A 14,145-nucleotide genomic window follows, 5' to 3' on the forward strand; every position below is an offset into this window, starting at 1 on the left:
CCCCGGCTCAAGGGCTACGGCCGGGGACTTTTGATATGTTCACCTAACTAGTCCAAACAAAGTTACGAAGTCAAAAATTGTGTTCCAAGCATTTCCCTCTATAACTTTTTTTGAGCATTCGTTGCCTGGCCAAAACCAGGGCCACTGCACGTGGCAACATAGGCAGCCACGTTAGCACAATGCGGATTGGGGACTTCACACACACTTAATGCATGTTATAAATATTGAATTTCTTATTTGAAAACACTGAAAAGCGAATCTTGCCAACAATAAAACCTAGCAGGATTGCTTTTTCACCCTCGTTAGCTTCTGGTTTGAAAATTAAATCGAATCATTACTCTGCAATTTAATACCCACCGGGCTACCGCGAAAACTCAGGCAAACTAATTATTTTCAAAATGTAAACCTAGTGTGATCGAATTGTCCTTTTCATACGCCCCTATATTGTAAATTTCATATAAATCGCTAGAGCCCTTTTTGAGAAATTACCAAAATAAATATGTATGTATCTGAAAAAATATGATAGTATTATTTTCCGCTACTGTAGATGCGCTCTAGTTCCTCCCACGTGTCTTTAGAGGAATCAAATCGCCCGATTTTTTGCAGAATGTCATCGGAAATATGTGGTGTAAGCAAAATTAAAATTGCGCTATTATATATTCGAACTTATAATAGTTATTTACGATATAAGTGCGGAAGAGAGGAAATTCGAAACGAGTGGCGATAAATTAAAACACGACCGCAGGGAGTGTTTTAAATCGACACGAGTTGCGAATTACCTTTTCGCACGTGTATCGTGCAACGTTTTACAGTACATATGGCCCTTTAAACTTTCGACATATGCACGAACGCACTAGTGCGAGAAAGTAGCACCATATGTACTGTAAAGGTCTTGATATGACTTGAACAAAAAAAGAGAGCGCCTTATTTCGTAGAAAACCAACGTTATTAAAAATGTATAGAACTCTGTGTCTAAACGCTCCGCTCTCCTGATGCAAATTTTTCTTGAAGACGCGTTTAGTATAAGTTTAAACTTATAAATTGAACAATATTTATGTATTAGTAGTTCCAACTGTAAATGATACACGTAATTCATTCATCTAACAATTCAGGCATTTCGGCTTATAAATCGCTAAATATAAATCGCAGGAGTCCTTTAATTGGAAACTTCTCTATCGACTCCCTCGTGCATTGTCAATTACGTAACGCGACAATCAGCTGTTGAATTTCGACTGTTCTTAGGTGCCAGACTGTTTCGATCGTTTTTTATCAACCAATTATGACAGATTCATGATGTCATAACGCTGGAAATGGAACTAAGTATCATCTTTATATCACCTATTATGTCACGCTTTATAATATAGTTTTAACTATTATCGTTTGAAATAAAACTATGAAAACGGATTATATCGCGTATATTGAATTTATAATATATCCCGACGTTTCGATTTCATAGTTTAGTTTTCATAGTTTAATTTCATGAGTAACTATCGCGGTAACCGAAGTCAATATTATTATCGTTTGTTTAACAAATAATTGGAGTCCCTCGCATGGCCAACTAAATTTTGTTTTTTCGAAGAATTAGTTTTCAGCGAGCTGGTAATCGTTTCAACACTTTCATTTGGTTCGAAATGCTTGCACTTCGAGTTTGCGCAATCCCAGGACGTGCGCATACGTTTTTGCTCTTTTTCAGTTTTTTGCTTGTAGATTGTAGATCGAAAACAGCACGTCCGATGCAAAATTTGTTCTAATCATGGTGAACATTGATATCTGAGGATCCTAAAGGTACCTTAATATAAATTTGTAGTCAGTTGTAATAAATATTTTTGGTATAATCATGTAAAAAATCTGAAAACGCCTTTTCTCCAGTGTCTTGCTGGTAGTGCCATTGTAATTGATGGTGGGTTCCTTCAACAGCAAGTGGTTTTGCAATCTAAGGAAAAAAAAATCTCCTAAGGCTCACAAAATTTATGCAGATCTCCGCAAATTGATTTCACTTTTAATTTATTTCTAAGCTTAATAGCATCGTTCGCAGCTGCTTGATACAGAATTAATTTAGAATTTTTCATTTTCGAGTTTGTAGAAAACTAGGTTTTGCCCGCGACTTCGTCTGCGTGGACTTAGTAACCCCAGCAAGAGTAAGAATAGCGCCTGGAGAAAGTCTTATAAAAATTATTCAATTTTAGCATATTATGCACACAAATTAGCAGACACTTCATTAATTAACTCAATTCCACCCCGCTTTTTACTTTCTTAAGGGATGATTTTCGGGATAAAAACTATCCTATGTCCTTCTCAGGGACTCAACCTATCTCTATGCCAAATTTCATCTAAATCAATTCAGCGGTTTAAGCGTGAAGAGGGAACACACAGACACACAGACAGACAGACAGACAGACAGACAGACAGACAGACAGACTTTCCCATTTATAATATTAGTATGGATATACCAGCATAAACATTTAACTGTAAATAGCTTATATTAGTGTTCATATCTGTGTCCATAGATACGCTCTAATTGCGGTGGACTGAATGTGTTTTGTTAAATTTATAGTGGTGATTAATATAATATTGACAATGTGTTTTGAACCTTGCGTTGTTGAAAAGGGAAGCTAAGGTTTTAAAAGGGTCAGCCTCGCTACTAAATATTAAAATAATAATAATTATAATGGCGGGGCTCAATTGGCTCAACGGAAGCTTCTTTATTTTACCCGACTACGGAATCAGAAGACTCAGGGAGGTGTTAAGATTTAGCAGTCTGCCGAACTCGAATCTACTTAACAGATTTTTAGTTTTGAGGTGTCAATAGATTCATGGCCTGTGTGGTAACTTTTATACAAATTAAATCCGCATACCATGTGGTACCCATCTAAATTATATTTAGGTTCGTACAGGTTTCCGAGACATGAGCGAAAAGTTTTAATAGATTAATACCTATGTTCTTTGATACCAATTCTCTACAAGTAGGTATTGGTTCTTCGTTTCAATGACGAGCTATAATAGATTGCCCTGAAAATAAGAAAATGTTGTTGGTCGTTCGGAAAAAATCACTGCGGACCACACACGAGAAGTCTCGTTGCCTATTTCTACTATTACTTTCACAAACTCGCGTAACATCTTTGCGGTTTGTCAAATATGAGCTTTATTTGTTACGAGCTAGAGTGCGGTGTCCGATTAAATGGCCAAGTAAAAATTAAGGTTAGAAAAGAAACAGTTGATTTCATGTTGGGTCATCCGTCATTAGAGTTTGTGTACTTTCTATAGGATCCCTTATAATAAATAGATAGAGGGTTCAGAGTTGTATGGTTCCGACAACTTTTGTCAAAGGCTTTTCTATACCTACAATAGCATACTAAAGCGATGCCTGAAAGGCACGAGTACAAGTTGGCCATTGTCTAAGTTTTGCCGGGTCACCTCTACACCATGCTAAGGATATTTGCCTTAGTTTAATAATAATAGCAAGTAACTGACCAATGAACTCTACCTATTATAAAAAGTGAAGTGCTAGTCTACCGTTTAACTGAGGCGGCTGGTATAAAGTTATTATGATCAGCTACAGACTGGTGAAGGCTTGTCTGCTTAAAGCTGATTTGTATTATGTTAAGCAAGTAAAATTTTTATGTATGAACTTGTTTTAGTCCCATAAATCAGCTTCCTTCTGCAGGAAAATCACCGTACAACTTCTTTACCAGCCGCCTTAGATAAGTGGTAAATCTGTTCAACAGAGAATTTTCTAGTGACAAATTTTTTTAGTACTTACATACTTTGCTTACAATCTAAGATAATGTGTCACATTTTAATCAATAAGATCTGCAATTATGTTTAGGTAGGTACTCTTTGTTAATAAAGCTCAGATATATACAATCAATATATTTAAATAACAGTATTAATTGCTAAAAATCCATCTTAGTGATAGCGCGAGGGGCTTTATGCCTGTGTTTAGTTATTTACGGGAATGTACTCGTAGGCATTCAAATCCACGTGACCCGGTTATTCGGCTAATAAGTGGCATAATTGCATCTACGTTATTATATAGTTGGCTGCTTTACTGAATTAACTGTCGTCGAATTTGTTTAAATTCCTTTAAACACTTAGAAATAGGCTAAATTTAAGCCAAAATTAATTTAAAACAACGTTTGTACATAAACTCACCATAAGTGCAACATTATTGTGGGTACCTTTTTGCTTGGAAACCACTTAGCGTTTTCTAAGCGAATATTCTGCTGTGCATTTGTTTCTCATTTGAAAATCAAATAAGGTAACCTGCCTTAAAGTTACATATTATCCCTAAAATCGGCAACGTCAGACTAGACGCCGACGCTCAAAAGACGCTATTGTAATATTATTTGTGATCTGATCTTTTTCAATTTAAATAGTTAAGTAACTAGTTCCTGTCCGATGACCCACTGCTTTCTTTACAGGCACAAAACCGAAATGGCAGCCACGGTCTACCCATGTCGGCGGGCAACATGGTCGGTGCCGAAGTGAATGGCTCCCGGCCTACATTCAAGCCCGTGACAGTGCTTGAAGACCTACAGGCAGTGCGGTGCGCCGAGTTCCATCCCAACGGGAAACTGTACGCCGTCGGCTCCAACACCAAAACTCTCAGGATATGCACTTACCCGAAGATAGATGATGTCAAGTAAGTAATGATTACCTATTAAGGGTATCACAACATCTTCCAACACGGAATCGCATTAAGTCGATGCGTAATATAGCCATGTCATAATCATAAAGCTCATTTAAGCCCAGGCGATGCAAATTGAGCGGCATCGAGGGTTCGATCACATCCATTACATATATACCAATGGCATAAAATAAACCAACAAATAAAAGTGCGTTAAAATGTGGTTGTCTTAAAACGATTCCGCGTCTTTAAGTGTGGTGAGACATTAGCTAAAATCTTAGACTCGGAATGTAATGATTTTCTAAATTTTTGTAACTCTTCTTTAACTAATATAATTTTGAAACTCAAGTCTGCAAGTTATTGCTGATTGGCGCATCGAAAATCTGAGTCGACGCGATATGAAACTCAAAGTTTAATAACGTGCGGTGAACATAACAATCCTACATAGAATGCCTGTGTAATGTCATTCTGGAATTATTAAGAGAGTTTGAGGGTTTTGAGGCTTGCCGCCCTATTTTAATCGTCTCTAAATTAATACACGCATTCATGGTGTATAAGTATGTAATAATATTAGGGTACACCGGTAATATTGGATTCCAGTAAGTAGTTCAACTAATGGTGGATTTTTATTACTATTACTATGACCTAATACACTAACATTTCTCAATAAAAATCTTCCTACAAATATTTATTGTTTTTAGCATTGATTTGTTAATTAATTACGAAGATTTATTTGCATCATGTTTCAGATTTAATTTTGCATAAAAGTTCCAAACTCCAGCTAAGGTTTGCTCTTTTCGTCGGTAAAATAATAATAAAAATCGTTAAATAATAATGTTTAATAATATGTAAACTGAGAAAACTTGTGAAACCAGGTTCTGATTGAATTTATCATAAGTTCTGGCATGTTCATATTGTATTTCTTATTACAGTATACTTGAAAAATGAAAATGAAAAAATGTTTATTGGTTCTTTACAAGTAGTTTACAGCATGGGACGGGATCTTCTTTTAAGCATTAAGGGGCCCACTGACTATCAGTCCGCCGGACGATATCGGCCTGTCGGTTGTTCGGAACTGTCAGATTTTTGGTCTAACTGACAGGCCTATATCGTCCGGCGGACTGATAGTCAGTGGGCCCCTTAAGATATGCTTGTGACAGAAAACCCCGCTCTTCCGAAATCGATAGGGTATAAACCATTATGTTTGTGTCTTTAAATCTAGCATTTAACACTTAAATCTAAAACTAAATACTTCTTTTATACTAAAAAGTAGTACTAGCAGGATGGTTACAATAATTACATTTTTAACTTTAATACTTATTAATTACTTCACTACTTCTTAGACCTGATTAAGGCTTGTCGGCAAGCAAATAAATGATTCGTCAAAATTAGGAGTCTATGCAATGTTACATCATGTCATGTTAGTCGGGCTCTTCTGATGTCGTCGGATGGAGACAGAAATATTCCATAAAAACTTACAACATGTTCGTTATATTATTCTACGTGCATTGTTTAGGTATTTATTACATATATACCTAAACTTACCTTATATTCTAGTGCGTTATGTGTCAATCCAGTCACTTACATTATGGACGCGCTCGGCACATTATGCACTGAGACTGAGGCACAGTCTAGATAGTGATAATAGAAGTGTCATGCGATAGGGAGGTACAACATAATTCGTGACCTTCCGGTGTCAAACATTGGTTTTGTTAGATAGAGAGAATTTATTATTATTTACAACGACGGGACTTAATCGCGTAAAATAAGTAAGTGTATTAAGTCCCGTCGTTGTAAATAATAATGAGTAAAAATCGTGAAAGTTTAAATCAGTGTAGAGAGAATTTGTCATTTAATCACCTAGCCATTAAAATACGCCAGGGACACCCCGAGGCAAAAGGTTAATGAAATCTTAGAAGACAAAACAATTACAAAAATTATCAAAATCCGCCGGCTCTGATACTACGGGCACATAGACGAAAAAAACCCTCACCTACTCCACGCAGCTCTGAAATATAACGAGAACAAGAGGAAGGGGGGACGCCCAATATATACATGGGAGGACTCATTGAACCACGATATTCGGCAATATACTAACCGACCCCGAAAGAAACAAGCGGAAAGAATATACCTATACATACGAACAACCGGAAACGGACACTGAATCAGAGCCAGAGGAAACCGAAAGCGGTGGCGGCACTAGTGGTAGGACATCTAATACGTGGCCCCAGGTACGATTGTACATTGGACCGGTGTTCCTATGGTCGCAGGTTCGAGACCTGCCGGCCAGCTGCTGCGAAATTTTTCCATTTTTCCTTTAATTTAAAAATTTGCGAGTAACGCTCGCAGACATTTCTGCTTCAAAACAAAATAGTTGAAATAATGGATTTATTGAACTGAATGGATTCCGGATGGATGGAGATGCGATATCCGATTATTATTTGGTATTAGTATTTTAATAACTAAACTTCCGTGAGACACAGACATATTAAACATATTAATAACGGGGTAAACTAGGGTAGTTTCTCGCCCCCCCTGCCGCCACCGGCGCCCGCGCCGAGTCATCGGGCGCGGAGGGCTGCGGCCCGCAGTCTGCGCCGGTCCGTCACCGTCGACGCAAGCTCCTGATGATGCTCCTCGGTACGGAGTGAAACATGTCGAGCGTTTTCGACTTAAAATACGTGAGTGACCCGTTATTAATATGTTTAATATGGTATTTATTATGTTCCAAATATTTGCATTTCGGCTCTGTTATACAATTCACGCATTAATATAATAGGGTTTGTTGTAACAATTTCAATATATATATTTCAACAAAAACACTCATTTTAATGCCAGAAGTTTACAAAATGGCAGGCTTAAAAGTAAATTAAGCTTATTATCATATAAAGTGTACAGTGAAATGCTGCCCTAAAAAGCTTGTTTTAATCTCTTTAACCATGATCTATTTGTTAATAGATAAAAAAATAAATTAATGTCTTTCATGCATATGAAGTAAAAAGTTTTTGGCAAAAATTTCATTTTTGCTACAAGCTTTTATCGCTGACTGTACTTTTATTTCCACAGGCAACTAATACTCATCGAGACACAATTCTAAAAACCCCTAACACAGTTAGGTTGCGTTGTTTTATTACAGAATTCCTATGGCCGCCTCCTGTCTCCATCATCAGATCAGCTCGATGGTACCATAATATTGCATTGTCACCCGACTTACATATGTATGCAAATTTTCATCTTAATCAGAAACCGGGAAGTGGGTCAAATTTAACTTGCAAGATTTGACCCTTACAAACATACATAGGTACTGCAAAAAGTAAACGAATCCCCATATAATGTTTACCTGAAATAGGTATTGTTCGTTGTTTAAGAGCCCATCAACGTGCTCACTAGCGCCACTGCTTAATAATTGTGATAATTTAAATTTAACGATAAATATTTAAAAAAAGAGGCCGCTACGTACTGTATTTTTTGTATTAAAATTCTTTTTGAATGTGTTTTGAATACATCAACCTAGTTTTTATATTGCTGGATTCGTCGATCTATGAACACAAAACTGTTTTAAACATCTATCGTTAAATTGAAATAATCACAATTATTTACCAGTGGCGCTAGTGAGCACGTTGATGTGCTCTTAATGAGATTATAGAGATTATCGGTAGGGATGGCAACTTTAATACCCGGGATAGGTATGGCACGGTATTATGCGGGTCGGTGGAAACAGTCTCATATTTTAGCAATAAATCATAATTTTCATGAAATACGTGTATAAACCGAGTTATGACGTAATTATTATTCCCGATTTGGCTTAGGTATGATTATTTTGATTATTAAAATGAAGAATTAATGTCATTAACGAGTCTAACGCGATTAAATTTCATTATTTTGCCAAAAATGTTATAATTAAATGTATATCTACTACCGCTCATATTTATTTAGCCGTTTTAGGGATAGTTTTCAATTCCCTATCCTACATAAGAACCCAGAAATAATCTTCGATTACCTTCTGAATACGTTTTAATGCATCCTTTCCAAGTTTCCATAGATACAAGCTATTTGCAAAAGTTCTTTGTAACCGTCTATCTCGTATCCTGTTCACATGCTTACCTCCCGACCAGTCTGTTTTGCGGAGTGGATGCGGTAAACCAGTTGATGGAGAAGAGCCATGATAACAACCGGATCAGTGCATGACCTTCGTAGATTACGAGAAGGCCTTCAACTGTGACGTATATTGGGCCGTGCTTGAAACTCATCATCGCTGTTCAATCGATACTCGCTATGTAGATGTGCTCCGGGAGCTGTATAGAGGGTTGGGCGGCATTCAAATAAACTATTTAACGGACTCCTCAAACCCGTTCACATTCCACAATCCCACCATGACTTACGGTGCCGAGACATGGATGCTCACTACCAAGGCTGTGCTTAAAATCCGAGTGGCGCAGAGAGCCATGGAGCGCTCCATGCTCGGCATCAAGCTTCAAAAGCGATTAACGAATGTCTGGATCCGGCGCCGCACCAAGGTGCAAGACGTAGGATTAGAAGAAGAAGTAGGGTGTTACTAAACTAAAATGGCGGGGAATGTTGCCAGGCAGATTGATGGCAGGAGGACCAAAATGTTGACGGAATGGTGGCCGCTTTCGGATGAAAGGAGCGCCTGGCGTCCGTTAGCTCGTTGGGTGAATGATATTCGGAAGATTGCGGGTCACTTATGGATGACTCCACATCGGGTAGATCAATTGAAAAACGTTTTGGTACTCCTACTACTCCGATGATATATAAGGTCACCCGGTAAAAATTGCTCTTGAAATTGACTTAGGTAAACAACCATCAGGAGTATCAGGACGCCCAAAAGCCACCTGGTGGAGAAACAGTCACTTAAAAATACATACTTTACAGAGCCAAATGGCCAAAACATATTCTGAGGGCCGCCCCCAAATGAAATGGGAGATGAAAAAAAATAAAGAAAAAGGAATAATTCAAAATTATGATTGTTTGTTCTACAGCAGAAATCGGAATGCTTCGAATAGTGAAAAGGACGCATAACTGCGTAGAGGGCGTCACTATCACAATCACAGGGCCTGCCGCGAAACACGAAATGTCATAGTGAAAACTTGTCAAAAATTTGTGTACGTATAAGTTACTCTATGGTTTAGCATGTGCACTGGTGCTGCACTCAGGCGGCAGAACATTGCAGTAATATTCCCTATTGAAGTTTTATCAACTTTGTTACACCCGCTACTCAACAGCATTGTTAAGGGCTGGTTAGCCGTTGAAATGGTTTGTTGGTTGCGTTGCGGGCTTACCCTGCGCGAAGTCCTACCAACCTTAAAAACCGAATACAGAATAATACACCCCTGCTCTGCGGCGGCATATTTTATTCAAGCCCGTCCACGCCGCGCTAAACATATAAACTCGCATTTTTATTCCACGAGGGAGCGTTTGGGACAGAAAATGATAATCGCTGGTGAATACCCTTGCGTTCGGCTACACATTCGGGAAAATATTTGTCCTTAACGTGACAGGTGGAGTAGGATTTCTACCAAGAATACCCAAGGTTTCGCGAATAGTGAGCAAATCAATTTGATTGATAAATTTTGCCGACTAGTAGTCTCATACGTTTAGTAGGTCAGTCGTGCACGAGGAAAGGCTAATTAATTTAAAAAAAAGATAAGATATTTTACTGAGTTAATAAAGGTGCTTATACTACTTACATTGTTTTAATTTTATTGTCATGAAAATTTTTTTTACTGTTAACTGATTGAATTGTTGAAACCAATAGCCGACGAGGTCTTGATATTGCTACGTGTACTAAGGGGCCTGCCAGTTAGATCAATAATTTGACAGTTCCGAACAACTGACAGGCCGATATCGTCCGGCGGACTGATAGTCAATGGGCCCCTTTAAGCTCTCATTTGCTCAATCTTCTACTAATATTGGTTTAAATATTATCTGAGATAGTTGTTAGTATAAGTAGGAGTTGGATCTATTCAGGTTTCTACTGGTTAACATAGATTTCATTCGTAAGCACAAGCAGAAGAGAAAATAATACAAAACAGAAAAACAGGAAGGAGAAAGTGCCACAAAATGGTCTAATCTACAGTATGAAGGCAATCAATTGCCAGTAAAAGTACTGTAAATAGTAGTTTTTGGTGGTCAAAGTTGCACTTCATAACCTACCAGTTGAAATTTCCCCCCTGTACCTTATGGAACGCGTCACTTCTTTAGAATTGAACCTTCCGTTACAAATGTGATTTAGTTCAATTAAAAAAAATACAATCATTAAAAATACTTAAGAACTAAGACATAAATTGCGATAAAACTATAATATTTGTATAAATAAATATAAACACTATTCAAAACAACACAACACAACAATACACAATACAAAACAATACAATATGGAAATTTATATTCCGGAATAAATGATTATTTAATTTAATTTGTTCCAATAACCCACCCCTAATTTCAATATTCAACCCACTCACGCAGAGCCAGCACCCGCAAAAGTAAGTGTAAAGACTATAGGGAATATTACGCGAAACTGCGTAGGGGGCGCCACTACCATAATCTATCGCGAAACAAAAAAATCGAAATTTCGTTATCTAACACTCTTGCATATTCGAGTGATAAAGAGGCAGATAGCGAAATTTCGGGTTCGCGTTTCCCGGTAGGCCCTCTGTAAACACACTGCCTTGATGCATCAATGTCATATTTTATTATCTCTGAAAACTTGTCAAAAAACTGTTAAAGGCACAGTATGTATAAGTTACTCTATGGTTTACTAAAGGTAGCCCCTTTAGTAAACCATAGAGTGCTGCACTCTGGTGGCAGAACATTGCTGTAATACCCCCTATTGGAAGTTAATGGAATCTAAAATGAACATAGCTATTGGGTGAAAGCGATAGACTGAAATACTGGGTACAGTATTTCAGTCTATAGTGAAGTATAGTGAAGTGAAGGTACCCCCTTCATTAGCCTGTAGCTACAGAGGGCCTACCGCGAACCACGTTCGACGTGTTGCCTCCCTGTCAGACTTACGTACGAATTTACAAGTGCGATAGAGAGGCAACACGTCGAACGTGGTTCGCGGTAGACCCTCTGACGCTGGCCGAAGTTTCTGAGGGCGATTCTTTGTATTTATTACAAAGGCAACGAACGGAATTATTCACAAAATAACAATCTGTTCTCGTTCGGCAGACAAATGGCCGATTTATTAATTTCCGGATGAAATCGCAACGGACTGGTTCAGGAAATAAAGGCATTTAAGAGTGGTTTACCACAGATAAAACTTGGTTTCCACTCGTATTTATTACGCGTTACGCGATATCGCGTTTTAATAATATATCGATTACAAGCACACTTTACGTCTTGTCTTGTATACCTAGTACCTACACGATAAATATCTAAATATAGATTTCTAATCTTCGTAAATAGAACATAGTTTAATTGCTTTTGCAGGTCGGATTGGTAAACTATGCCTGTGAACTAAAAGAGGTGTTTTCAATCTAAGTTGTCGAATGGTGTAAGGAAATTACAGACTCCTTCTCCAGATGACTACTCTTTCTCATCTTAAGTTAGGCTCAGAGAGAGAAGTTTTAGAAAAATCATACCGCTTTTTAGATCACAATACGGTTTCTAAAAATATAATTAGCAATCTTGAAGATTTTCTTTAGTGACTTCATCAATTGGAATCCTGATTTTTTGACTTTCGCTCTATAGAAAAAAATCACGAACATAGGTCTAAAACGCACTTTAAAAAATTGTTATAATATATGAAAGCTAAAGATACGAAAGTTGCTTCTCAAAATATCATGATCCTACTTCCACGGGGCCTTTAATACTTCAATACACTGACGTAGTGACGTATAGTTTGCAAAGCAAGCATTCAGTACTTATCTTATAAAGTACATATAGTTAGACCAAAACAAGTCTTACGTCATAATTTCATAGAACTTCGACCTTTAAAATAACACTTGCACTTCGTGTGCTATCAAAATCGCTGCAGACTTATCTTGGCCTAACTCTATCACATTGAATAAATGTGAATCATTGTACTTTAAATTAAACTACTGTACTCCGGGGTAAATTAATTCATCTAGCGTATTTTGCACATGATTGCCGCGTCTCGCGACTCAAGCCGTGGCCCAGCTCACCTTCCGCCCCCATCTCGTTAAAGGACAAATCCCAGACCTTTTGTCCCCTCGCCAACGCCTTGGCGTCTCGGGAATCCCTCTTACAAATAACCTTATGAAATACACATTCGCCTTTACGGCGCTGCCCTACACGCGTTTACGCGAAATTAAACAGTTACTCGGATAAAAGGACCCACAAAAAATGTTAATATACCGGCAACCTTTACCTTAAAGGGGCCCACTGATTACCAGCTCGCCGGACGATATCAGCTTGTCAGTTGTTCGGAGCTGTCAACTTTTTATTCTAACTGACAGGCTGATATCGTCCGGCGGACTGGTAATCAGTGGGCCCCTTAACTCAGAGAAATACCTGTGCACAGAAATATTAAATCCGGCCGTATACCAGTGTATGGCTCACTTGTTTATCTTCGAAGTTGTGTATATAATAGGCTTACTTACCGAATTACTTTATTTCCTAAGTGGAAATCCGAAGTTTTCCTGGTAAATGCAGTGCAGAGTCCTTATAAGTTAACTCTACATCGACTGACGTGACTTTGTCTTATATTTTGTCACTGCAATATTTAAAGGGCATACGCTACGCTTTATTGCTTGACAACCTTAAATTCGACCTCGAATATATTACTGCAACCTGGAGCGAGTGGCGCGCTAACTTTTCCCAATTAGGGTAATTCCGGGGCAGATGGCCATAGTAGAGGAGATATAGCCTCTGGGGTCAAAATAATTCCCACAAAGACGGGGTTTAATGTTTTTAGTTCTTTGTGTGTATCTTTTTGACATGCTAAAAATATAGAAAAATATAACTGTGCAAAACGCGTTTTTTTAACCGTTTTTTGTATCACGAATACATGTTATTTTCATTTATTTCCAATTTTATCTCGTTACCCTGTATACCATAGCAGTATTATTTTAGTATAAAAAAGCTAGTGATATAGCCGAGGGATTTAACTAGCGTAATTTTAATCAGAAGTAATTTTTCAGAGTTGTTGAGGTAAAAGGTTAAAATCCTCGCGATCGTCAGATCTTCCGTCGCAAGTTACGCGTTTCGCGCCATATTTTGTGTTCCTTTCTTATAATATCCTGGCATTACGCGCCCTCTTAATGTTTATCTTCTTTATTATCATTGGAACTCAAACGGCCGAATATTGCCGAATGTTCCTGTAATTTATTATTTTCCATAAAATCTTCGACAATTGTGTATTGTATTCTAGTTAATGGATGTTTCTTTGTTGTATTGCTTACCGAAGTAAAAAAATACTAAGGTAAGGTGGGGTAAGACTATCACCGGGGCACTGTTCTGTTTGTTAAAATCCCTCATTTTGTCTCATTCAGTTTTTATTTGAAAAATGCATAGTTCTAATCGTTTTAAGT

The 14,145-nt window shown here is 37.7% G+C and overlaps 1 protein-coding gene across 2 annotated transcripts in view; it reads left to right on the forward strand.

Moving 5' to 3' along the window:
- LOC134754194 (WD repeat-containing protein 47) overlaps nucleotides 1-14,145 on the forward strand; it is a 105,668-nt gene that overhangs the window by 55,093 nt on the left and 36,430 nt on the right. For both annotated transcript variants that reach the window (XM_063690337.1, XM_063690336.1), the window contains exon 5: nucleotides 4,422-4,642. In XM_063690337.1, coding sequence (XP_063546407.1) covers nucleotides 4,422-4,642 — 221 coding nt within the window. The remainder of the gene's footprint in view (nucleotides 1-4,421; nucleotides 4,643-14,145) is intronic.

Source organism: Cydia strobilella, chromosome Z (assembly GCF_947568885.1).
Source record: "Cydia strobilella chromosome Z, ilCydStro3.1, whole genome shotgun sequence".
NCBI classification, from domain to species: domain Eukaryota; kingdom Metazoa; phylum Arthropoda; class Insecta; order Lepidoptera; family Tortricidae; genus Cydia; species Cydia strobilella.